Below are 25,915 nucleotides of genomic sequence, written 5' to 3' on the forward strand. Positions count from 1 at the left end.
AAATGAAAAAAAAAAGATTTTAATGATTTTCCTAGAGTAAAGTGATAAAACTGAAACTACTAAAACCTTAAACGCATAACAAAAATACCCGGATTAATTATTAAAAAAAAAAATATATAGTAGGTATAATGGCTTCTATTGCATTATTAGAAGAGAATCTGAAGGAGCCTCGGTTTGAGTTGCTCGAGTATTTTATTACTTAATATTTCTCTTAAAATATATTTTTTTATATCTCCTATAACGTTCTGAACTTAAAAATCCTAAGACGGAATAAAAATGAGACTTAGATAGATCTTTTGGTTAGGTATAAAACCAGATCAGACAGACCGTACGACATTCAAAGGAGTCAAGATCAAAAATATTGTGAACGGATATTATTTGTTTTTTTTTTGTATGGCATCGTGTTAATTTAATGTCACATTCGATAGCTAAGCTATCTTCTTAAAATAATGAATGGTAAGTTAGGTATTAGTAGTAAGTAGTAGTACTGGTTGATTTTTTTATTGTTTTTTTTTATAAATATACCATTTTCAAAAGTTTTTTACTATATTATTTTAGATAATAAACGATTTGTTTGATATTATGGTTTTTTCTATTTCAATAAATAAAAAACTGATTTTGCTCCTGAGGCATACCTACACCTACGAGTAGTTTTTTTTTTCAAAGCATGGTCGTTATTAATTATGACCAATCAATTTACAAAAAGATAGTTACAAAGAGGGAAATATTTAAATAAAATACCTACACCTAGTGCCTAAAATGCTGGCAGCATGTCTTCTCTTAATCGCGCAATGTTTATTTACATTTAATGATACTAATATAATTAATTAACTTGTTTGATCCACTTTTAGGGTCCCGTAGCATTTTGAAGGCATCTTCATGAGGCAGTCTCCACGAGAAGACATATGAGTTTCAGGACCTATGCATGCCAAAACGTAGCTGCATTGTGCTGAAAAATAACTCGTAGCCCTTTAAAAAATCCGTTATAAGCTAACAATTTATGTAAATAGTATATTTTTACTACACATTTTAAGACTGTTTATTTCTATTGCCAGTGGCCATCTAGAAAACATAATACTTGAAATAGCACGGAAACCTTAATGCATAAGCCCGACTCACACTTAGCTATTTTTTTTTCTTTTCCATTGCATCCAGCGATACAAACATGGGCACCTATTACGCAACACCGATGTTTTTCTAAACTTCGATTATCACAGATAATGAAAACTAATCGTCTTGCGGGAGGTTCCGAGTCCGAGACTCCCCACTCGACATCGCGCCATTCAGCAACAGTGCCTTTACCGTTGCCCGCGAAAAAACGCGTCCGTCGATTTAAAAAGTTTCGTTTTATTTTTAAATTGCGTAGATTATAAATAGTGGATGCTACTCGTGTGAGCCGCTGTGCAAGACGCGACGCTGAGACATGTACCGGTTAGTGCATTTCTTTTTTTTTTGTTATTGTTTACGGTGACAAGTTCATGGTTATTTGGCGAGAAACAAAAATACTAGTATATCGGTGTGTGACAACATATTTTTCATATTAGCCTTAGTTTTAAAGTTTCCGTTTTTTTAACAAAATCTCTATAATTACCTCAAAATCATTTTTATTTTTCAACAAAAAATTTTTTTTTTATAAAAAAAATCACTGTTTTATAAATTTTCAAACTGTATAAGCGATAGATAAAAGTAAAATAGAAAATAACTTAAATTTAAATAAAAAGGTAATTACCAGTAATACCTAAACTATTCGTCGTGTGTGGGACGTGGGTTAAGTAAACAGAGTTGATTATTAATTTATTACACAAAAGTAAAACCTCAATTGTGTAAATACGAATACATGTAAATAAAATTGATAAATAAAAAATAAAAAAAACCTCAATAAAGTATAAGAAGATGAGAATAACTATTTCAACATTTTCAACCCTTCCGATGTAGGTACAAATCAAATTATTTTATTAAATATTTTTGATTTGTTTTTGTAAGTAGTAACACTACTACTAAAGGCGCCTAGCCTTCAGAGATAACATACACTAGAGAAATTTCGACGGGTACCTCGGTGGTCGAGGTGGTGTAGCGGTTTATCACGTCAGCCGCGTTAGCTGGAGACCCGGGTTCGATTCCCGGCTTCGCCACCAGTGGGCTTGATCTCTTTTTCTTTAGTGTATGGTATCTATTTCAGTTTATATTTCAACCCTTGTCATTGCTCTTAAAATCTTGTTATCGGGTTAACTTGATCCAATTCTAGTTGACAGTGCCTTATCAAGCCATTTTATCTTCTCGTCGAAGGCCGGCAACAGACAGTCTTAATTTTCATAATCTTAAAAAATCATAATCTTATAAAATAAGATTGACTGCCTTGCCACACACATTCTTAAAATTCAAATTATTCGCAATCTGTCAGATCAATCTGAAAAAAATCATAATCTTAAAAAATAAGACTGTGTGTGGACAGTTGCGAAATTGTATGGGAATCCGTGCACTCGATCTGATTTCATAAGATTGTGATTTTTTAAGATTATGAAATTTAAGACTGCCTGTTGCCGGCCTAAGGGACAAAACTCGCAAAAAGTGCAACGGGCCTATTAATCAATTGGCAATTTCGTTATTTATGCCGGACGGACGGACACAAAAAATAAACACTTTTAATAGTTACGGGTTTTTTCACTATTTAAAGTGTAGAAAAGGTATAAAGTTATTTTACTGCATCACAAAATAAAACATTCTTAAATAGATCTACTATGTAATAACCAAATTTTAATCTATTGCAACAACACCTACGCTGCCTTTTCGAACATTCGTCCGCCAAATTGTAATTTTTGACAGGTCGTGGAAGGTGTTTACTTTACCGCCCTAGGGCGGTAAAATAGCTTATTACGTATCAGTATGCAGGCATGTAATAACACCGTTTACGAGCGAGTGTGATGAAAAAAAAATCATCACTTAAAAGTTTACATATTATAATTAGTTCACACGCATGTGGCAAACGTATTTAAACAATTATAAAAATCCACTCAAAGGAAAACGGAAGTTTGTGTTATCTGTAGGTATCAATCAAATAATACTTAATAAAATAATTTTCACGATTATAATGCATAAAACAGCATTTTATGATACGTTTTTTTATTTTATTCTCAAGGATATTCGTTCCGAAGCTAACCATGGCTTATTATATTTATTCAATAGAAATACTAACATAGTATTACATACAATGAATATTATAAAACTGAATCTAACTAAAAATAAAAATGTATGTCTAAACTCTAGGCCCTTGTGCTGGCAGCATTCATTCGCTGAATCGAAATGCTTATACTCAGTATACTGGGCCAAAGTTTACAAAAACTACCTACTCACATCTGACAGTTACATCGTGGCTATCTATAGTTAATATACGTACCTGTAGTTAACTAGGTATCCGCTGAAGTTAAGAACAATATTTCCTGCCAGTAACTGCTATTGTGTACGCACAATGCGCGGTTTTTGCGAGCGATTGTCTACAATTACTGACAAAACATAAGATTTAACCTACATACACAAGTTTGAGCTTAGGTTCGAATTTAATGAATTTCTGTGCCGTTTTGATGAAAATGTAGGCTTTAATTTGTTGCGTATGTACGCAACGAGTTATGCATGTGTGCGTGGCTGCGCCCACGGTTCATATACGTAATACCATACTTGAATAAACGAGTGTGCTACAAACCAGCGTTCGTGTTACTTGTCCCCTCGGCCCTATACATACCAGTGGCGACGAGGATGGGTATTAAGTCGAGCATGCTAACGGGTAAGAATGATAGACAAAGGCGGTTACTGTTATTAAGATATTTAAATGGCATAAAGGGACAATCGATAAAAGAATAGGAAAAGTATTGTATTTAATCAAAGACTATTACACCGGCAGTATTGTTAAAAGACATAAAAATCAAATAATTAAATATAACGGTACCATAACGGTTGACAGCCCGGGAGACCTAAGCTTAACAGATGTGGACGAGTACTTACCACTTGTAGACTCTTCCCCGCCGTCGTCGCCGCCACCGTTGCCGCCGCCGCCTCCGCCATACAATCCGTCTGTGCCGCCGCCGCAGTCGCCTCCGTCTCCTTCGCCGCCGCCGCCGCAGTCGCCTCCGTCTCCTTCGCCGCCGACGACCTATGGAGGCAACGTCCTGCCTCCGGTTCCGTCGTCTCCGTCTGATGACACTCCAGAGCTCTCGCAAGAGGGGAAAGGGTCAGTGACGAGTGACGCCGAGTTTCAAGAAGCGGAATCTTTTACGGATAGCTCTGAAGACACAGACACAGGAATGGTCCCCACTGAGGCTGAACAACCGAGTAACCAAGAGGTCCGCTCAGATATGAGAGACAGGTTACGACGTCGGTCAAAATTAAATATAGACTTTAAGAAATATTTTTAGGATGTTATGTGTAGTTACTAAGTAGTAGCGGGAGGAGTGTTGCGTATGTACGCAACGAGTTATGCATGTGTGCGTGGCTGCGCCCACGGTTCATATACGTAATACCATACTTGAATAAACGAGTGTGCTACAAACCAGCGTTCGTGTTACTTGTCCCCTCGGCCCTATACATACCATAATTAAAATGCTTTTTTTCACAATAATTCAGTTCATTATCAGGATTTTTTTTTGGCATTAATTATTCTCTTTATTTATTTTAACTCTTAGGCTAGGGTATTTTATAATCCATACTAATATTATTAATGGGAAAGTGTGTGTGTCTGTTTGTTTATCCGTCTTTCACGGCAAAACGGAGCGACGAATAGACGTGATGTTTTAGGTGGAGATAGTTGAAGGGATGGAGAGTGACATAGGATACTTTTTGTCTCCTTCTAACGCGAGCGAAGCCGCGGGCAAATGCTAGTATGATTATAAAAGTAAAATACAAAACCACTTATAAAACAATACAAAATATATAAATAAATTATAAAAAACCTAAACTAGGCTGCCGCCAGCAGCGGGGCAGGGCCCAAGCTGGCGGACGGTTGGCTGCAGAGAGAGAAACCGTCGGACTATCCGCGCCGTGTTTGGATCTTGGGACCTTCTGCATCTGGCCATTGATCCAGCCACCTAGCGAGAGTCTCTTAAGATGTTGGTCGAGACTCTTCTCTATGAGACCGTTCGCTAAAACGACTATTATGTGTAAACGACGCATTAATTATAATTATTATTTATGACAGAAAATCGAGTAACCAGATTTTATTTTATTTTTTTACCTACCTTTTTTCCACTTTCTATCAACAACAAAAAAAATATCAACCCAACATGAAATACCCTAATGACCATAATTTTCCTTGTTAGAATAGGTTTTTGAGTGAAGGAAACATGGCAAGCAAATATAATAACGAGGAATTTATTTACTTCAGTAAGTATTTATTGCTTAGTTATTGGGTATAATTAAATTAGGTATGTACTTACGTACTTATAACACAGTCAACTCAAAATCACCTAAAACATAAAAAAAACACATATCGTACCTAAAGTCTCGCATGGACGGAAAGTCGTTAGTTATATCTTAAAGTTTTTCACATCCGCTTGTTCATTAGCCAAAGGTGTTAATTAATATCCCGTTAATTACATTTTACTTAATTACTTTACTAATTACCCATGACACTAGGGGCCGCAGATGACAATCCTTTTTCGGCAAATAACAATGGAAAAGTAAAGTCTGAAAATAATTGTCAGAAAACGCCGATCAAAAACTTGTGTGCGATTATTTATCTGCTATGGATTAGGAGATACTTACATATTAAGTTTGAAAAAAAAAATGGTAATAAAATACATTTTCCCCTCACTAGCTCGGAAACACGTGTTTTGTCCTTTAATACCAGCGGGTAAAAACGCATTTTATCCACTAGTGAGTAAAGTAATTTGACCTTCAATAAAGTCAAATTAACTGCTTAAAAATTGATAAAAGTAGGTGAATCTAGTAATAAAGATGATTTACCACCTGTGGAAATACTGGAAGTAGTGATAAAAACGCATTTTTGCGTTGTAGTTTCCTCGCTATATCGAGGGGAAAAGTTTTGTGTTACACTCGGGTGCAAATGTATTTTACTTCTCGTGTGTTAAAAAACTCGCAAGTTCAGGATTCTATTCTCGAACCACTCGCTTCGCTCGTGGTTCAACTATAGAATCCTTTCACTTGCTCGTTTTTCAATTCCACACTCGGCGTTAAAATACAACTTTGCCCCCTTGTATAACAAATAACTATTTTCACATTACCTCTGTGACAGTTCAATATAAAGGGCTGAAAGTTGGAGACAAACAATTGACATTTATTAAATGAAAATGGACGTGGACTGTGACTGTGGGGCTAATCCACGTGCTATGGAGAGAGAGCTATGCTTGGAGTCTCTCTGAGGGACAAAATTCGGAACGAAGTGATCCGCCAGAGAACCAAGGTGACCGACATAGCTCTGAAAGTTAGTAGGTTGAAGTGGCAATGGGCTGGCCACATATGTCGCAGAACCGATAACCGCTGGAGCAAGCGTGTTCTGGAGTGGAGTCCGCGTCTTGGTAAACGTAGTGTAGGACACCCTCTGGCTAGATGGCGGGATGATTTGCATAGGGGGGCCGGCGGAAACTGGATGCATAAAGCAGCAGACCGGGCTCTGTGGCGTACCTTGGGGGAGGCCTATGTCCAGCAGTGGACTGCAGCGGGCTGATGATGATGATGATGATATGAAAATATTCCTCCACACATCCTTCTTTAGCCTGCTATACATACGAGTGCGTTTTTACATTATTCGATCCGATATCGGATGTCGGACCGATATCCCATACGGTTACAGGATACAGGCGCCATCTTGGATTTTTTTCATTGAAATTCTTCCGACATCCGATATCGGATCGAATAATGTGAATACGGACTCAAGTTCACACGGTAATGATGACACTAATGACTCATAAGTTAACTGCTAATTATTCATTAATTTATTAATTCTTAATTTACTTAAATATTCTTTCGCTTGAGTTCCAACGGACATATTTTAAACTATTTGGCCAGTACATGCATAAAATATAAAATAATTTAAATACACTACTTAATGTTTTAGAATGTAGATCATCAAAGGTTTTCATTAAAATATGCTAATTGCACTTGAACGCCCACTAACCTCTACTTACATATAATCAAAGTTATTATGTTCCCAGTTAATTATGAACTACTTGAGTAAATTCATAAACCTATGTGTGTTTTTATTTGTTAAAACAATTAATACATCCGTTTATGATTATGGCCCAGTTGTTAGAACTCGAGTTCAACGCCTTGTCGACAATGTGCAACCGTCGTAGTAAACAATTAAAATTATCACTCATCGTCATGACAACGCAATGTATAATGACTACCGTCCCCGTATTGTGCAGGTTTCTTGCTAATCTGGAGGTAAATCTTTTTAAATTCCGGCATCACTTTCCCGTGATATAGGATAGGTATATATCCTGATGGCAAACAAGCATACGGCCCGTCTGGACGCTTGCAATTTCAGAGGTTTTACTTGCGCGTTGCCGATCCTTTAGAATTCCTTTAGGACACACATCGGACGTGAGGGTAAGATTTAAAGGCTCTTCACTAGGGTCACTAGGGGTATTAGGTAGTCTCTCATAATATTAACAAAAACTGTACACTAAAGATATCGGGAAAATTAAAAAAATACATATACGAAATAGGTGTCGCTTAACTTCAAATCTGGGTAAATCCATTCTGATTTAAGGTTGAATATTTATATAAAAAATATAATACGAGTATGATCTGAAAGATAATCAACCTTATAGCAGAATGAATTTACCCAGTTTTGAAGTTAAGCGACACAATAGGAAGTTAGCAATGAAGTTAGATTACCTACCTATTTTTCCAACATTTATTTTTAATCAATTGCTGTTTACGTTGTATGGTCAATGAAAATTGTGATATCATTATAAATCTATGACAAAAAATCTGCGATTAAAAAAAATTGTGCTAACTTGCAAATTCTAATTCAAATTATACACAAAAAGACTTACTGATCCGTTATAAAATATTCTTTTATCTTTTTATTTGTGTAGGTAATAAACAAATACTTATTCATTGATATTCGCGCATGAGCTGACAGAGGAAGTGCGTGTGCACTGCACATGCAACGCTTGTGTAATGCATTATATGCGCTTTATTATTATACATGCATTTTTGGCCATCACACGTAATTCATTATGGATTACCTTATCTGTGGATCAGGTTCCGAAGAAAGTTTTTTTGTTAAAATTGACGACTTTTCCTGTTTTCCATTTTCCTAATGAGGAGGCACACTGACATTTTATTCCGCCAGGCGGCGCCTGTGCAAGTGTCTTGGCATATCGCTGTCATTCATATGTGAGAGAGAGAGAAAACAAATATCATCTCGCTCTTACGTATGAAATTCTTTATCTGTGCAATGGACTAATAGGGTGACGCCATCTGTCATAAACCTTTGAGTGTGCCTCCTCATTGATAGAGTAAAGTACATTTCTATTATTAGGTCGTAATTTGAGAAAGGTTTTTGCGATATTTGATTGGAAAATTAGAGCCAGTCACCATCAAGACAAGGCATCATCATCATGTCAAAACCCGTTCAGAATCATGTCAAATTGTTAAATGTGAATCGGCCCTCCGATTCTATTACTTGGAATTTATTAAGTCGTGTGGTTACTTACACATAATTATCACAGACCTCAACGTATTGATTTCTGCTTCTTTATTTTTTTCTACCACGCTGGTGACATAATCGAACCATCAAAGTGGTCAGATTATTTTTAATTTTTAAGGCTGAGCAGGAAAGCGGACCCTGGCGCTAGGCCGGGAAAACGCTAGGTTGAAGAAGAAGAAGAAGACGTAAGGTGTGAACAACAAATATTATACAACACATACAATCACGCCTGCATCCCATAAAGGGGTAGGCAGAGCACATGAACTACTAAAGTTTCAGTGCCACTCTTGGCAAAAAGGGGTTGATAGAAATCAAAATTGTGCCATTGCAGTGACAGGTTGCCAGCCTCTCGCCTACGCCACAATTTAACCCATATCCCACAGTCGACTTCTACGACACCCACAAATATTATACTTTGTTTTGTTTGTTTTCTTCACTTTCATTATTCTGAAGATGTTGTCTCAATCTACTGTAAACGATTGTTGACATTATACAATGTCATTGGAATAGAAGTTTTCTGCAGAGGCACAAGGTTGTTTCATGTAAACATAATATGACCCTCTGACTATCAAACAATACTAATGGTTAAGATTTGTTAGTTTTAATGAGCAAGCTTATCGGTGTTACTGTGCTTGCAACGGACGTTCTCAGGAAATATATTTATAATACGTTAACCATTATATTTATTTCTAAAGAGTTGTGACAGTTGAACCTTAGCTGAACCCATTCACGCTGATCACTTAGCTAAGTCATCTTGTGTTATTTTATCTCTTCGAGGCGAATAGGCCCCCAATTCTCCCATATCCCGACAAATACAAAACTTTTTTTAAATGTTTCAATGATTTAAGTACTGTTATTTCATTAGACTTATATTGATCGGGATATAAACCGTAATTATGATTATCTCTTTGAAAGATAAACGTAATCACGGTCCTGGTAAATATAAGACCAATATTTTTTTTTTATTTGACGCCTGTCGTGTCCCACTGTTGGGCAAATCCATCTATCTCTAGGATATATCATAGCTTTTGACATTTTGAGAATGCAAACTGTCGTGATCTCATATGTACTATATTATGTACCGCGTATTATGTAATTACTCCTTAGTACGATTTCGTGTGTGTTGTATAAGTCAAACAAAACGTGTGGACATTGTAAGACGGTCAGGGTCTGCCATGTTTACTGACATTTTTACCACACTGCGTAATTGTTTGAATCTGCTACAGGTCCAAGTGTCTACAATACAATACAATAGAAATATTTTATTCTATATTGCTGTCAGTATAAAAAAGAAACATTAATATATACACCGTGTTTTTAGGGTTCCGTAGTCAACTAGGAACCCTTATAGTTTCGCCATGTCTGTCTGTCCGTCCGTCCGTCCGTTCGTCCGCGGATAATCTCAGAAACCGTTAGCATTAGAAAGCTGAAATTTGGTACCAATATGTATATCAATAACGCCAACAAAGTGCAAAAAAAAAAATGAAAAAAAAAATGTTTTATTAGGTACCCCCCTTACATGTAAAATGGGGGCTGATATTTTTTTTCATTCCAACCCCAACGTGTGATATATTGTTGGATAGGTATTTAAAAATGAATAAGGGTTTACTAAGATCGTTTTTTGATAATATTAATATTTTCGGAAATAATCGCTCCTAAAGGAAAAAAAGTGCGTCCCCCCTCTAACTTTTGAACCATATGTTTAAAAAATATGAAAAAAATCACAAAAGTAGAACTTTATAAAGACTTTCTAGGAAAATTGTTTTGAACTTGATAGCTTTAGTAGTTTTTGAGAAAAATACGGAAAACTACGGAACCCTACACTGAGCGTGGCCCGACACGCTCTTGGCCGGTTTTTTTTGTTTTACGTTATATTAGACACGTCGTTAGGTTCATTATCAGGAACCACCCTGTATATCACTTTTAGTTAAATTCTCAAAAAAAACCGTGAGGACTGGAGAAAGGAAGGGGAGGCCTTTGCCCAGCAGTGGGACACCATATAGGCTAATAAAAAAAAAGTATATGAAATATCTGTGAAATACGAGCTCATAGACCGACCGACCGACACGATGAATCGAAATCGTATCGATCTTAGCCGTTTTAAATACCTATGGAATCAAAATCATTAAATATAATAGATGTTTCGGTTGTTATCACGTAAAACAAGATTAAAAGCTAGGTATCGAACTGCAAAAGTTTAGTATACTGACTCTACATAATAGAGCTGGTTTTTAATAGGCAAAGTGAATAACCTCAAAATCACACCTATGTAATAAATGTCACCGTTTATTAATCTAGATTATTATTATAACTAAGCCGTGATGTTCGATAAACCAATAGACGAGCGGTCATTGAACTTTAATATTATTTAAATTATAAAATAACGACTTCGCATATTTCGTCGCCTATAATTAGGTACCTGTATCCTTCGTACAGAAAATTAAAAGTCCTCTCGCGACCAAATTCGCCTTCCATGGGATCGCTTCCTTTATGTACACATATACTTAACACACAGCTTGCACACAGTAAAGTTTCTTAAACGCTAAGTAAAAGAGGTGATCAATAGTTATTTGTCAAGGAGGCAAAGTTGTATTTTAACGCCGAGTGTGGAATTGAAAAACGAGCAAGTGAAAGGATGCTATAGTTGAACTGAACCACGAGCGAAGCGAATGGTTCGAGAATATAATCCTGAACTTGCGAGTTTTTTAACACACGAGAAGTAAAATACATTTGTACCCGAGTGTAACACAAAAATAAAAAGTTTTGTGTTACACTCACTATAGCGAGGAAACTACAACGCAAAAATGCGTTTATCACTGCTTGAAGATGATTTACCACCTGTGGAACTACTAGAATCATCTTTATTACTAGATTCACCTACTTTTATCAATTTTAAAGCAGTTAATTTGATTTTATTCAAGGTCAAATTACTTTACCCACTAGTGGATAAAATGCGTTTTTACCCGCTGGTATTAAAGGACAAAACACGTGTTTCCGAGCTAGTGAGGGGAAAAACGAATTATACCCATATTTTCCTGCTTTACCCACTTTGCCTAAGTTTCCAAGGTAGTTTTTACTGATGCATCGAAAACTACACGCAGATTGGTAGTTTTACATTGCGCTCTTAGTGCAGCATGATGGGGAAGTCACTCCAGCTACTAATATGTTGTTGTGGATAGTATTGTAGTTGTACGACATTTGACAGAATTGTGTAAAGGATGAGATACCCCCTAAATATAAAAGAAGAAAATAATGTAGAAATTCCTGTAGATCGGTCACCACCACACAGGCCTCGCCTAGTGTGGGACCACGGATATAGTTGTCAAAGTTTATGTCATTTCTTTTAATACATTTATTTATTTTAATTGGTGGCCTTGCCCAGATGACAATTGCACATCGACCAAATCCAGATGAAGATGAAGAAAAAGTATATCGTGTTGAGAAAAGTCACATGACAATTTTCATTCATAGTTTGTTTCGATTACTTAGATTTGGGTCAAATAACAGAGTTAGGGCTCAGGTTAAATTGCTTGACCGTATTTTTACAGCTGAAATACCTGCACAGTTTTATCACTATAGGGAATATTCCATTCCTTATTGGTAATTACTATTACTTTAATATCAATACAACACGGGTTGTTATTTTCCTGGTACAGTTTTAATAGCATTTACCTTATACTTAAGTACCTATATTAATTTATAGCTATAATTTAGAAATTAGTACCAAATAAACATGTTTGAGATTTACCATTGTAGCCACAGGCCACGCGCAAAATTCAAGGAATTATTTCTTTATACCACTTTTCTTAGGCGATGGAAGTTGTGCTGTAATTTTATGATAAAAGTGGTATTGTTTGTGATAGAGCCATAATAAAAAATCACGCTAAAGCGTACGAATATGAGGGCGTGTACCATAAGGTTAGGCGTAAGAATATAATGATCGGCAATCGTCATTAATAAGGTCATTGCCACACGCTATTTTTTAAGTACGTGGTGATTATGCTCAGACACACCAACTGTATCAGAAAGATAAGACGAAAAATATGTTTTTCAGCAGAAGAACTGAGTTGGAATTGCTAGATTTGAAATCTGTGAGACTGTGATACAACTTAAGGTCTTACAAAGATAACTGTTAAGATTAGGTTACTGTTAAATAATGTTCGCCACAGCAAGCAAGCAAGGCAAGAGCCTATATTGGCGTTTTCCAAAACAATTAATCTATCGTGTTTTAGAGAAGGCTAGAGTTGAGAACTCTAAAAACAGAGTACCTATCGCATTTATGATTAATTGATTATAGAAATATATTACTTGATTACAGTACAAGTGTGGAATAGAGGAAATTCGAAACGAGTGGCGATAAATTCGAAACGACCGAAAGGGAGTATTTTTAACCGAAACGAGTTACGGCCTATAAGTTTCTCCTATAATTGACAAGAAAATACTATCTTACTTTGCGAAATCAAAATCCTACACATTACATATAAATGTAACAGGTAATACAGACCCTGTAAGGGCATAGACATAGTATAATTTAGTACTTATTATAATTACAATTATTTCTTATAACCTAATTATATATCTATAAAAAAGACGAAAAGTATAATTTATTTAAAAAAATAGTACGGGATTTTTTTGTTATAGTTATATTATTAGGTACTGTTCAATTTGAATTACAATGCCATATAAGGTAAACAGGATGTACATCTAACGTCGCACAGAATCCAAAGTATCCAAACCACATTTTATCACAGACGACTTTAATTAACCATAAGTATTATTAATTAATATAACCGGTTGTTTACAATAACTATAACATGGTAACGGAAAGTCATTAAATAATAATAGTTTATTAGCAACGTTCTATAGCTTAATAGCTAGAAGATCTGTCTTAAATTGTTACTAGGAATTTGATAGGAAATTTACTACACTATTAAGGACACTAAAAATAGATTTGTCGAATTTCTAACTGATTATTTGTTATTATATTATACTTATTACACAGGCAGATACTGATAGTTTTAATTAGAGTAAATAACTTTTTTAACTATAGGTCAAGCTAAACTTGCCATTAAATAAACGGGGCAAAATTGAAAAAAGTAGGGGCGAAAATTTATGGTCCCATAGAACTTTTGAATTTTGCAGATTTTTATAGTGACAACTGGACAAGATTTGCTGCCGTCTATATCACAAATAAACTCGAAACGTTAAGATTTTAGTTTAAAAATAAATTATACGGAATGAAGCGAAATTATAAAAGATGTAGGTATATTCTATATCAGCCAAACTCAAATGTGCTCCACAGAGACCTAGGGCTCCGCAAAACCTCTCTGGGGGGCTCCTTGTAAATTTTGGTTGACTGATATGCGACTTCAACTCTATTCCATAAAACCAAAGATTCACCAATTGTAAAAATAAAAACAGTTCCATGTAAATACCTCACATTAGAGATTCTAGTGATTAGATTTTATTATTATGATTAATATTTAGTAAATTAACTATTGATATAAACATTTTTTTTAATTTTAACGACCCTTTCTTTCCAAAAGGGTTCCATGGGAAAATAAGTTTGAAAACCGCTGTTTATACCTACTTTATATTTCAGACTAATCCTCCTGATCGCCACCGCGGCAGCCGCGCCGCAAGACAACAGCATCACCTTCATAAAGAACCTCCCTCCAGCTGGGGAACCGCTGTCTCCGTCCGAAGAGTCACTGTCTCTGCCCGAAGTGCTGCTCCCAGCACCGTCCTACGTCTCCACGCATATAGAGAACTTACCGTTGAGCAGCCAAGACGCTTCGGATTACAGGTAACTAGTTTCACTGTCTTTATGACTCAAGTCACACCTCGGACACTCGGTGATCAAACATATGAAAGAGGCGCGTTCCTAGCACACATTCTAAGCTCGTGTAGGTGAACGCGTGCTTGTATAAGTGAGATATGACAGGTCGACAGTTCGCGTTTTCGACTGGCGGTAACTGTGAGGTAACCGAGAGCGGGTGGGGGGCACTTTCAGCGGCGAGCGGAAGTGGCCATACTGTACGATAGTACTCTTTATTATACTGTGCTCAAGTCATGATAAGATACATAGAACCTGGAGAGCCACTGTCTCCGTCCGAAGAGTCACTGTCTCCACCAGAAGGGCTTATCCCAGCGCCCCCTCCTCGGATATAGAGAACTTACCGTTGAGCAGCCAAGACACTTCGGATTACAGGTTACAGGTAACTACTTTCACTGGTTTTGTATTTCATCATAAGATACATAGCCTCTGCCTCCGTACGAAGAACCGTTGTTTGCACCAAAACAGCTGATCCCAGCGCCGTCTTATGCGTCCTCGAATATAGAGAACTTACCTCTAAGCCAAGATGCCTCGGATTACAGATTAGAACTTAGTCGTCATTTCGTCAATCATCATTTATATAAGCGGAATAACAACAGCAGGCTGTAAGTGCTAAGCTCACAAATTGAAGCCTAATAGCTCCCATCACAATGGCTGTAATATAAATGTTATAGAACACTGGATGACAGGGACAGCGCGATGGTATTGACTTTACACTGTCCATGTCCCTGGGACACAATGTTATACCTATACTATAACATTTATAACAGCCAGTGTGGGACCATAATAAATTCTCCGCCACCGAAAACCACTATTTCGGCTTTGTGAGCTTACAAAACCTGATGAGTTCTACTGAAGTTAATTGGCTCTTCTCGAAATTGGCGACCTTTGTCGTAGCACGTTGAAAATCTTCCTCTAAGGGCCAGTTGCATCAACCACATTTGACAGACACGTCATCGTCACGCAGCTGACGACTATGGAACTTTCCATACAATAAAATTTAACGAACACTTTAACGGTGACAGACGGTTTAATGCAACCGGGCCTAAGCAGCAAAGATGTTTCTGATATTAAGATGATTCAAATAAAAGTAGGTACTTTAAAAACTGGAGGGTTAAAAAAATACATTACATCATGTCTTTCTGTGATCTTATCTCATTTATCTGTGATGATTACAGGACTGAAGAAGACAGCAGCAAACAGGAGTACCTCAACAAGTCAGCTGACTCCAGTCCAGACGAACAGACCACAGATTCCACTGAAGATTCCACGTTAGAAGAGTCTACGGAGACCAATGAAGCTACTACTTCGGTGACTTCGGTTACAGAGAGATATCAGCCTAAAACTACGCCTAAGGTAGTAAAAATACCCAAGGAGATTGAATTCGCAACTATGGGAACAAATCAAATTATTTTTAACAAATATTTTGATTTGTGTTTTTTAAGTAGTCACACGCCGACGACGCCGCCAAGACGCCGGTTCGAATCCGGCCTTCACCACTGGTGGTCCTCGTCATTTTTTCTTTAATATATGACATCTTATTTCGATTTTTGATTAGGGGACAATTTCAAATAATCGCCATGTTTTCAATGAGGAGGCACACTTACATTTTATTCCGCCAGGCGGCGCCTATCCAAGTGTCTAGGCATGTCACTGTCATTCATATGTGACAGAAAGAAAAAAAGTCATCTTCTCGCTCTTACGTATGAAATTCTTTATCTGTGCAATGGACTAATAGGGTGGCGCCATCTGCCATAACCTTTGAGTGTGCCTCCTCATTCGTCAATGGACACATCTGGCACTCTTAACTAGTTTAAAACATGGCAAATATGTTCATTACTTGAAACCCCGGTACCCCTTACTTAAGGAAGATTAAAGCTATTAATTACTTAAACAAGAATTAAGCTGTGTTCACTTCACTAATGTTCTGGATGCAATACCGTTGTCATATTGCTTTTGATGGCTACTGCATATTGTCTGCCTTTTCCACTAGAGAATTGCAACTATTACGAGTATAAAATGCCCGGTAGCATATCATAGATAGGCATAAACGTGAGAAAGTCACGCAAACTACATACACGATTGATGGTTATTAGTAACCAACTAATCATTAGATGCCAATGGGTATTTAGCATTCGTAACTTGGCAGTGAAAAACGTTGAAAGAAGCACAAGTATTCAAATACATAACAAGTATTTTATGAGTGTAATTTATAGGTGTCGGTGTAATCTATAGGATTTATTTATTTATAGGAGGGGGGAAATTGAAGTTTTTAAAAATGGGTAAGATGAAAAATCTTCCGTAGCTACACATAACACTAATACAATCTTACCACTCCTTTAAACTTCCCCCACTTTACCTTATCCAGATGTTGACTGTATCAAGGCACCTCAGAAGCGAATAGGGTTTCAGCAATCTACTTAGCATTTATACCAAGTATCTTAGCATCTGCTGTGTCTTTGATAAATGACCTCTCTTTTAAAAGTTTCTTCTTCAGTTTCAGCTCAAGAAATCCCCACCGAAGTTCTATTCAAAACTGAGCTACTTCGAGAAGCCGAGCTACTCCGCGCCCACCAATCTAGTAGACCGGTCTTCCAAGCGCAAGTTCCGATCCAACTGCCGATGTGAAAAGATTTCTAACTGTCCGAAACTGCAGATCACTGTGCCAAGATGTCCGGAGGAATATTTCTTGTGCTGTTTTTAAAATGTTAGATATCTTAAGTAGGTTTATATTTTGTTTAAAATTGGATGTAGAACGCTGATCTTCCAACATTGACATATATTTTTGGAAGGGGAAATAGGGCAAACATCTCGTTCCTATTTATGTCGATAAGATAGTCCGAATCAGAAGAACTCCGTTCCTCCAACCTTGTGAACCTGTCTATTACAATTTTGTTTAAAATGGCTGAAGAGTGACCAATTGGCTAACATTATGTACATTAAAAGACTAATTGTTTAGCCATTTAGATGTCCTAATAATTTTATTATTTTATAGTTATGCTATGAAGTGTCCGAGAGAAGTGGATCAATCCGTACGAATTTTATTTAAACATTCAGTATGCATTTTCTGTTGTGTACCATCGACATCTTCCGCTAACCTGACGCTTTTGACATAAAAGGTTGCGAGGTGATTTTTTTGTGGAAGGATAAACAGTATGTATGTCTCCTGACTATCCCTAACAACATCCCGTAGTAAAACTTTCTGCTTTCGGCCATTCCATCTAGAATAGCTCGTTGACCAAGCTAATAACATAAAAATCTTATCGACTGTATGATTTTCACTCTTTGCGAGTTAGTTTAGGTATCCCATCTCGCGGTAAAAAAAAAATGTGATGGGTGCAAGTTATCAAAGACTTATTTAATTGTATAGATATATTAATTTTAAGTATTTTAGTTTAAAGTCTTGAAGTAAATCTAAGGTTTATGTTGAAATAAACTTCCGAAATAATTTGGCAACTAGGAATATTTTTAAAACCCCACCGAATACAGGTTCAGAATGTAGTTGTTACCACAAAACTACAAGATATTAAATATCTTCCTTTAAATATATGAAACTAACAGTGCTGAAATATCATTTTTATTAGGGTTCCGTAGTCAACTAGGAACCCTTATAGTTTCGCCATGTCTGTCTGTCCGTCCGTCCGTCCGTCCGTCCGTCCGTCCGTCCGTCCGTCCGTCCGTCCGTCCGTCCGCGGATAATCTCAGTAACTGTTAGCACTAGAAAGCTGAAATTTGGTACCAATATGTATATCAATCACGCCAACAAAGTGCAAAAATAAAAAATGGAAATAAATGTTTTATTAGGGTACCCCCCCTACATGTAAAGTGGGGGCTGATATTTTTTTTCATTCCAACCCCAACGTGTGATATATTGTTGGATAGGTATTAAAAAATGAATAAGGGTTTACTAAGATCGTTTTTTGATAATATTAATATTTTCGGAAATAATCGCTCCTAAAGGAAAAAAAGTGCGTCCCCCCCTCTAACTTTTGAACCATATGTTTAAAAAATATGAAAAAAATCACAAAAGTAGAACTTTATAAATACTTTCTAGGAAAATTGTTTTAAACTTGATAGGTTCAGTAGTTTTTGAGAAAAATACGGAAAACTACGGAACCCTACACTGAGCGTGGCCCGACACGCTCTTGGCCGATTTTTTTATAAGACATATTGACCGGGATATAGACTGTGATTACCTTTTTGATTTCTATTGAGGTTCCGATATTTCGACGCAGTTGCATGCGTCATGATCACGGGAAACCTCAATATCGGGACCTCAATAAAAATCAAAAAGGTAATCACGGTCTTTATCCGGTCAATATACAATATAAGTATAATGAAACTAACCGTGAATCATTTAAAACTCATTCTTATTATGTAAGCGAGAACGACCAAAATTAATGTCCATTTAAAAATTAACCCTTTTAACCGGCACTATAGGCTAGTTTCCTATACTTAAAATAAAATATTTTATGCAGTGCACGAAATAAAGCACCACATAATTAGAAGAAAAATATGGATAGTAGTTATTTTTAAACATGATTTCTATTTAATGAATCAAAGAGAAAGATATAAAGTAAATGAATTGATCGTGACGTCACTCCTCAGTATTTCATAGTAATTCCATATTAACAAATCGTTTTGACAGTTCATAAAAAGAAGCTGATTTGACTAGTAGGAAACTAGCCTATTATTATAGTTTCATACACGAAGATACATGCTCTGGTTTGTTATATGTTTGAAAAATTGTGAATAACACAACCCAACCTACTTATAAATATTTTATCGGCTGTGCTATGACCGACGATGGCAGTCAAAGGGTTGAGCTATAACTGGGGTTAGCAAGAAAATATGTACAGGCTTTAAAATAATGTTAATTTATAAAAATAAAACATGAAATAACAATTTTATTTTTTATTTTGTAATTTAATAGCAACACTAGAAATTATAAATTAGGAATAGCAACACTGATTATACTTAATACGAAGATTTAACAGAAAACAGTCAATACTTATCTTTTGAAAAATAGTTCTACATGTCTATTTTGTGACTAAATATAATCCAATAACCTATAATCATAGCCTAAAATGCGTTTTACGCTTGGCACTTTTTTTCTAAATACTAAATAATCATAGGTAAAAAATATAGTCATTTGACCAATCACAAAAGACTACAAATCATTTCACTAAAACTAGCATGAATGAAATGAACAAAACTGACAGTATATATGAGTGACACCTGTATCGCTATACATATAGACGTTAGTAATTGTCAACAGCTACCATTTTATTGGCTAGGCACTGGTCCCACCAGACCCTTTAGCACAACTTGCCTTGTCGCGCGCGAGTCCATACGTCATGCGCGACTTCAAGTATGGACTCGCGCGCGACAAGGCAAGTTGTGCTAGAAGGGCAGAAGCGAGGAAGCGATGAGATCGGCGATAGAGACGATAGAGGGAGCGAGTTATAGTTCATCGCTTAGCGACGAACTATAACTCGCTCGCGCTATCATCGTGTCTCTTTTATTCACACGGGAGCGACTATCTTTTGTTCATTTCTACCGCCGATAGCTCATCGCTTACTCGCTGTTGGTGGGACCAGTGCCTTAATCTGTCACAAACATGCATATTTTCATTCACTCCTTCGTGCCAGCTCTTGTGAATGTGATTGGTCTATTTTTTCTTAATTATTCTAAGACTATGTCTTTATTTGAGCGGTTCAAGATATCGTCGCAAATGCGTTGTTATAAAATGCTTTATAAAGACAAAGGAGTTTAAATGACGGTCTCGTTAGCTACATGAATAAATGCATACAACTATTTCTGTAGCTGCTCAAATGAGGACACAGTTTGAAATATAATAGAGATAATAGTTACTAAGGAAGGCAAAAGTATTTACTTACGTATACATTGGCATATTAATTGAGATTTGAGACGAAGATTTAGTGCGTTTTCACATTCTCCGGTCCGATATCGGATGTAGGACCGATATCCTATATATTATGGACGCCATCTTCCCCTTCCCTCCCATCTCCTCTCTCCACCATCCCTTCATCTTCCTTTCTTTTTTTATTTTTCCCTTTGAATTCCTTCCGACATCCGATATCGGATCGGATAATGTGAATACGCACTTAGGATAACATGTATAGATATACATAGTATGTATTTTTATTTTGAATTCGGGGGCGCATTATATAAAGCTATAAATTGAAACTGATCTAAAACATATTTATAGCTTTATAAAATGAGGTCCAATCCTGCTGGTGACCTTTTAGTGCATGGAGTCAATTTCGACTGGTGGACAATTTAAACTAATCGATTTTCTTACAAGTTTTAGTGTCCACTGCATGTGTCCTTGAAACGGCTAACATCGCACCCCAAACACTGGTGACTCGATGGCCGCTATAGGAGGTTCTCTGTGGAGTATGTCGCCGCGAGATAGACTACCCGTCCTTATGTCATTCATACAGTTAGAAGAAGACGTGTCATCTATCTAGCGGTGACATACTCTCGCGGCCATCATGTGCTAGGCCTACTGGTCATATATGGCACGCGTGTTGAGTGGATGGATACAATGCAAAGACATATACTCCGTGTGTAAGAAAAAAACGTACCTCAGAACTATACAGAAAAAGGTACGGTGGCCTAGATGGCGTTACACCTTTGGGGGACGCTCTGCTAGATGGCGCTAATATTAATATTTGACATTTAACACATATCAAGCTAAGAATATGGGCCAAATTGTCAAAACTGAGGTTCAAAAGTTTCAAGTCTGTGTCAAGAGATGGCAGTCTATGCACTGTGATTACACATTTTACTTTGACAGTAACTCTCTATAATACTCGATCCTCTTTTATACATGTTACATATGGAACTCAAGTTAATTGGAGAAAATCGATCAGTTGAAATTTGTCCCCCGGTACCTTAAGCCGGGTCTGCTGCAACGTGTTTTTGTGCTTTTCTAACACCTAACATGTTTTCCATTTGTTGCAGCAAACATGTTTGAGTGTTTTTGCTAACAAAAACGCTTTAGCCACACCCCTTTTATGTTAGAAAAACATATTTTAGGTGTTAGAAAAATACAAAAACACGTTGCAGCGGACTCGGCTTTAGTTACAGAAGTATACTTTTAACAAAAAATTTATAACTTGGAGAAGGATCGACAATTTTTTGGTAGGTATATTGTGCTATTTAATTTAATTTTACAGTTAATAAGTAAATAATTGGAGTATACTTTATTTAGTCTCAATAATTGAGCATTGTAATTGTTTATGAAGTTCGATTAGAAATGAATAATCAACTGTATCAATTTACCAATCATGCTTTTTTTATCAGAAACGCGTTTGTGTCATATGGAGTAACAAAATCAATAAGTTTAACATATAAATAAACGATACAATCACAATAAAAATAGTAATACTGAGACGCATATAATAGTGCAAAAATATTGTATCACTAATTATGTTAAGAGTCGGACCAACGTAACTCAGCAGTCAATATGGCAAAGTGTAGCAATCTCATCATCATCAATGTCACAATTCGGCGGCTATTCGCTGTTTGGTAAATACTTTTTATCAGGTGCCTCCACTAACGCCAAATCTAAACGTGCTAGCTACACTGAGAAATTTGCATTGTGAATTTAACAAGTTCGACTTGTTGCGGGTTTATCCGTTTGAAACAAAAATATTTTAGTAAACGGTATAAATCACAATGTTGATGATACAAGTCGAATTTGTTCGAACCGCAAGGTCAAACTTGTTCAAAACATATTTGATTGAATCAGCCAAACATATGTTTAAAACAATATGTGCCATGTTGCTTTCATAAAATCGACTTGTTGATTCAAATATATTGTTGAAAATGACGACTAACTTGTTCAATGTACTAGTTACACTTAACAAAATCTAACTTGTTGTTTGAACCAAAGAGCACGTAGGCGCTTTTTAACCAAAAAACTTGTTGAACTTTACAGCGTCATCAATATGCACTATTTTATGCATCTCCGTATTCAGTTGATAATTTAAGCCAGAACACTGTTGTGGAATAATTTATAAATAAGTAATTGTCATGCAATAGTCATTTTCCATCACAGAAGTGACCTTCATATGCTTAAGGGTATCTCAATCAGAAAAGGGCCGATATGCACGTAAAGTATGGGTTCCTTCTCTGAGGAAAAGATATGCAGTCCGATAAAGTAAGCTCCTGGTAAAGATAATGGGTTCCTTCGTATATTTGATTTAAATTTATAGTACAGTCAACTATCAGAGATGTATCAACTTTTTCACCTTATTGCATTGTAATTAGAGATCCGGGTAAATACCGGGAAAATACCCATATCTACCCGTATTTACCCGTATCTACCCAAATGAGCGGGTATAAAAAATAATCTATGAAATTAAAGATTATTCTTAATTTACAGACTGAAATATATTTTTCTACTAAAATAAATATATATATATTTGACTAACTATTCTAACTAATATTAAAATGTTAACAGAGATTCCAAATATTCCATATATCATGTGTAATTTACCACATTCAATTAAAAAGTTGTATTCCCCAGATGTTTTAGGCCCACTAAGTATTCAAATAACTTACTTAACTTAAAACACGGTGGACAGACAAATTCAAATTCATTAGCCAATGAGGTCACAGCTTTGCAAAACGCCAGGTAGGTGCATCCGTATTGAAAGGGTGCAATAAGTCACTTGACCGGTCAGTTACTTTTTTTTATTTTTATTTATGGGATACTTATACTTTAGTTTGTACTTAGCTAAACAAGCGCCACGTCCATGTGTGATTTTAATTAACACTTGCTTTGAATTCGGACTGTAATAATGCCTTCTATGTGATGACGGCTAGATAGTAGGCTTTACCAAACAAACAGCAAGTAACATTTTAGTGCTATAATTTTGGTTTTCGACGCTAAAAGCTACTATAGATGTCGTATAAAGGTTTTCGGCGTGACCGCCTGTCGTATAAAAGCCTCCAGTAACACCTTTTAGCTCTATAAGCTTGTACCGCTAAAAGGTGTCATTAGGAAGTTGGTCTATAACAGGATCAAATATGACTACTATAGGTCTATATTATTGTATAATAGTGTTAGGAATCACTGCTATGCAATCAATTTGCGCTATTAAGGTTCCCGACAAGCCGCTATGGTTGTTGCGTTATACAGCTAAAAGGTGTTATTAGGAAGTGGTGTAAACGTTTATATCACCATTTTATAGAGCCGCTATAGGCCTGGTCTATAACAGGATCAAATATGACTATTATAGAACAATATTACTGTATAAAATGGTGTTAGAAATCACTGTTATGCAATCAATTTGCGCTATTAAGGTTCCCGACAAGCCGCTATAGTTGTTGTGTTATACAGCTAAAAGGTGTTATTAGGAAGTGATGTAAACGTTTATATCACCATTTTATAGAGCCGCTATAGGCCTGGTCTATAACAGGATCAAATAAGAACAATATTATTGTATAATAGTGTTAGGAATCACTGTTATGCTATCAATTTGCGCTATTAAGGTTACCAACAAGCCGCTTATAGTATTTTTAGTAGTTGTGTTTTAACAGATTTAAAACCTAACTATACCACTATTTTTGGATATAGTGGCTTTGGAAAACACTGCTATAGTATTTAACACTGTATAGTAGTGATATGAATACCATTATAGAGCTATTTTGCTGTATAATGAAGTTTTCAGGATACGTTTATATAGCTTTGAAAAGGTTATAGTCGTTTTCTAATGCCTTTTATATCTCATCGCCGTATACGCCACAATGACTCTTTAAATATCACCATAGATTAATTAAATAAACAAAGATTGGTAACTCAGTACATCGTGTAGCGACCTACTTAACGCGAGTTATCGTCGCTGGTACCTCTTAGTTTTCGAGTTATTTACAGATGGCGCTGTTTTCAATGTTGAAAAGTGCCACCTAGTGAGATAATAATTAATTACATTGCCGAGTAACCACATCTGAATATGATTCAATATTTTGAGCCGGCGGCACCTCGTTTTTTGGCTTAGGGGTTAGAGTATCTGACTTGCATTTTTGAGATCTCAGGTTCGAGACCCAGCTCCGGTTTTTTTTTTAATGTGTTTAAAAAGAATTATGTTGTTGTTTTTCGCTTTTTTTATTTTTCTAGTTGAATATTAGAAAAATAAGTATGATGTGAAGTTGAATCATACAAAAGTAAGTATGAATTGTTCGCGCCTACTTGTTGTGTGTTTGAATCATAGAAAAGTAAGTATGAATTGTTCGCGCCTACTTGTTGTGTGTTTATAAAACCCATAGGCCCATAGGGAGGTACTTATCTACCTACTCTACTCTCCAATCACTTATGTGACGTTGTCTCTTTCCAAAGACCGATGTGCAAGTTTTATCGCCCTTTACTGTATTTATATAAATTTATCGGTACCCATAAGTATTAAAAATCTTTATTTAGGCACCTACAGCTATACAGTCAAGGAATTTGATTCCCTGCCCATTTAATAGAATCGTTGTTAGAAATACGTATATAGTATTTTATTTTATTCCATATATCTTTGGTTATACTTACCTAGTATTGAAATATCAAATTACTTAGCACTGTTTTTGACATTTCAAATTAACTCGACCAAATTATGTAGGTTGCTTATAGGCGTATCGTCCGAAACTAAACTTAACACGTGTTTCTAATTTAGTAGCGTTGCTCATGTTTTATGCATCATCAAAGCAACGTCTTCATCTAGCTAGATCTTATGGTTTTTTGTGTTTCCTCGGAAGAAATCATTTATATTGGTCCCTAGTATCACTGTACAAAGTGGCTTGCTTTTTGCATAAAGTGCAGCTTTTTTGACCACAATTTCGCCGTAAGCCTTATATCTCTTTTCGTTTTTGTTTCACTATTGATAGCTAGCCAAGGCGCGTAAAACTAAATCCAGTGATAATTTTGTCTGTGACAAGAAGTGAGAGGAATAGTTCCCGTCATAGTTATCATTGTTATCAACAAACAATATTTCTTTAATCTTCACAAAACATTAAACTATTTGTTATAAGGGCCCGCGCAGACGGGCGACAAAGTCACTCGACGACTTTTTTGTCTCTGTCGTAACTCCTTGCGACAATTTCAAAGGTGCGCACACGGGAAAGACAGCGATGCAACCACAGACTACTATGAAGATACTACGGACGCAACTTTTTCTTTTTTCATGAAATTAAGAGCCTATCCAAAAAACATTTTTGGTACTTCAGAATAAGTGTTTAAAAGTTTTGATGAACTCGTTAGAATTTTACAACCCGGCATCGTTTTCCTCAATATTGTAGGACTATTCTTTTAAATTCTTGTCATATAAAGTCGGTCTTACCTCTACTTCTGAAGAATTGAAATTAAACGACAGGTATCAATGTCGACTTCAACAATC

At 36.1% G+C, this 25,915-nt stretch overlaps 1 protein-coding gene across 1 annotated transcript; it reads left to right on the forward strand.

Annotated features, from left to right (window-relative positions):
* The first annotated feature begins 1,275 nt into the window (after nt 1-1,275).
* Nucleotides 1,276-18,081, forward strand: LOC125236691. Its single transcript, XM_048143604.1, has 4 exons — nt 1,276-1,431; nt 14,271-14,474; nt 15,683-15,860; nt 17,002-18,081. Exons 1-4 carry the CDS (start codon nt 1,424-1,426, stop codon nt 17,206-17,208), a joined length of 597 nt encoding a protein of 198 aa, XP_047999561.1. The 5' UTR covers nt 1,276-1,423; the 3' UTR covers nt 17,209-18,081.
* The last annotated feature ends 7,834 nt before the right edge of the window (nt 18,082-25,915 follow it).

This window comes from Leguminivora glycinivorella, chromosome 19, assembly GCF_023078275.1.
Source record: "Leguminivora glycinivorella isolate SPB_JAAS2020 chromosome 19, LegGlyc_1.1, whole genome shotgun sequence".
NCBI lineage: Eukaryota > Metazoa > Arthropoda > Insecta > Lepidoptera > Tortricidae > Leguminivora > Leguminivora glycinivorella.

Excerpts from the sequence above, each read along its gene's own strand:
- LOC125236691 (XM_048143604.1), top strand. Across the intron at positions 14,475-15,682 it reads CAAGACGCTTCGGATTACAG|GACTGAAGAAGACAGCAGCA; the intron begins GTAACTAGTTTC and ends TGATGATTACAG. Across the intron at positions 15,861-17,001 it reads AGCCTAAAACTACGCCTAAG|TTTCAGCTCAAGAAATCCCC; the intron begins GTAGTAAAAATA and ends TTTCTTCTTCAG.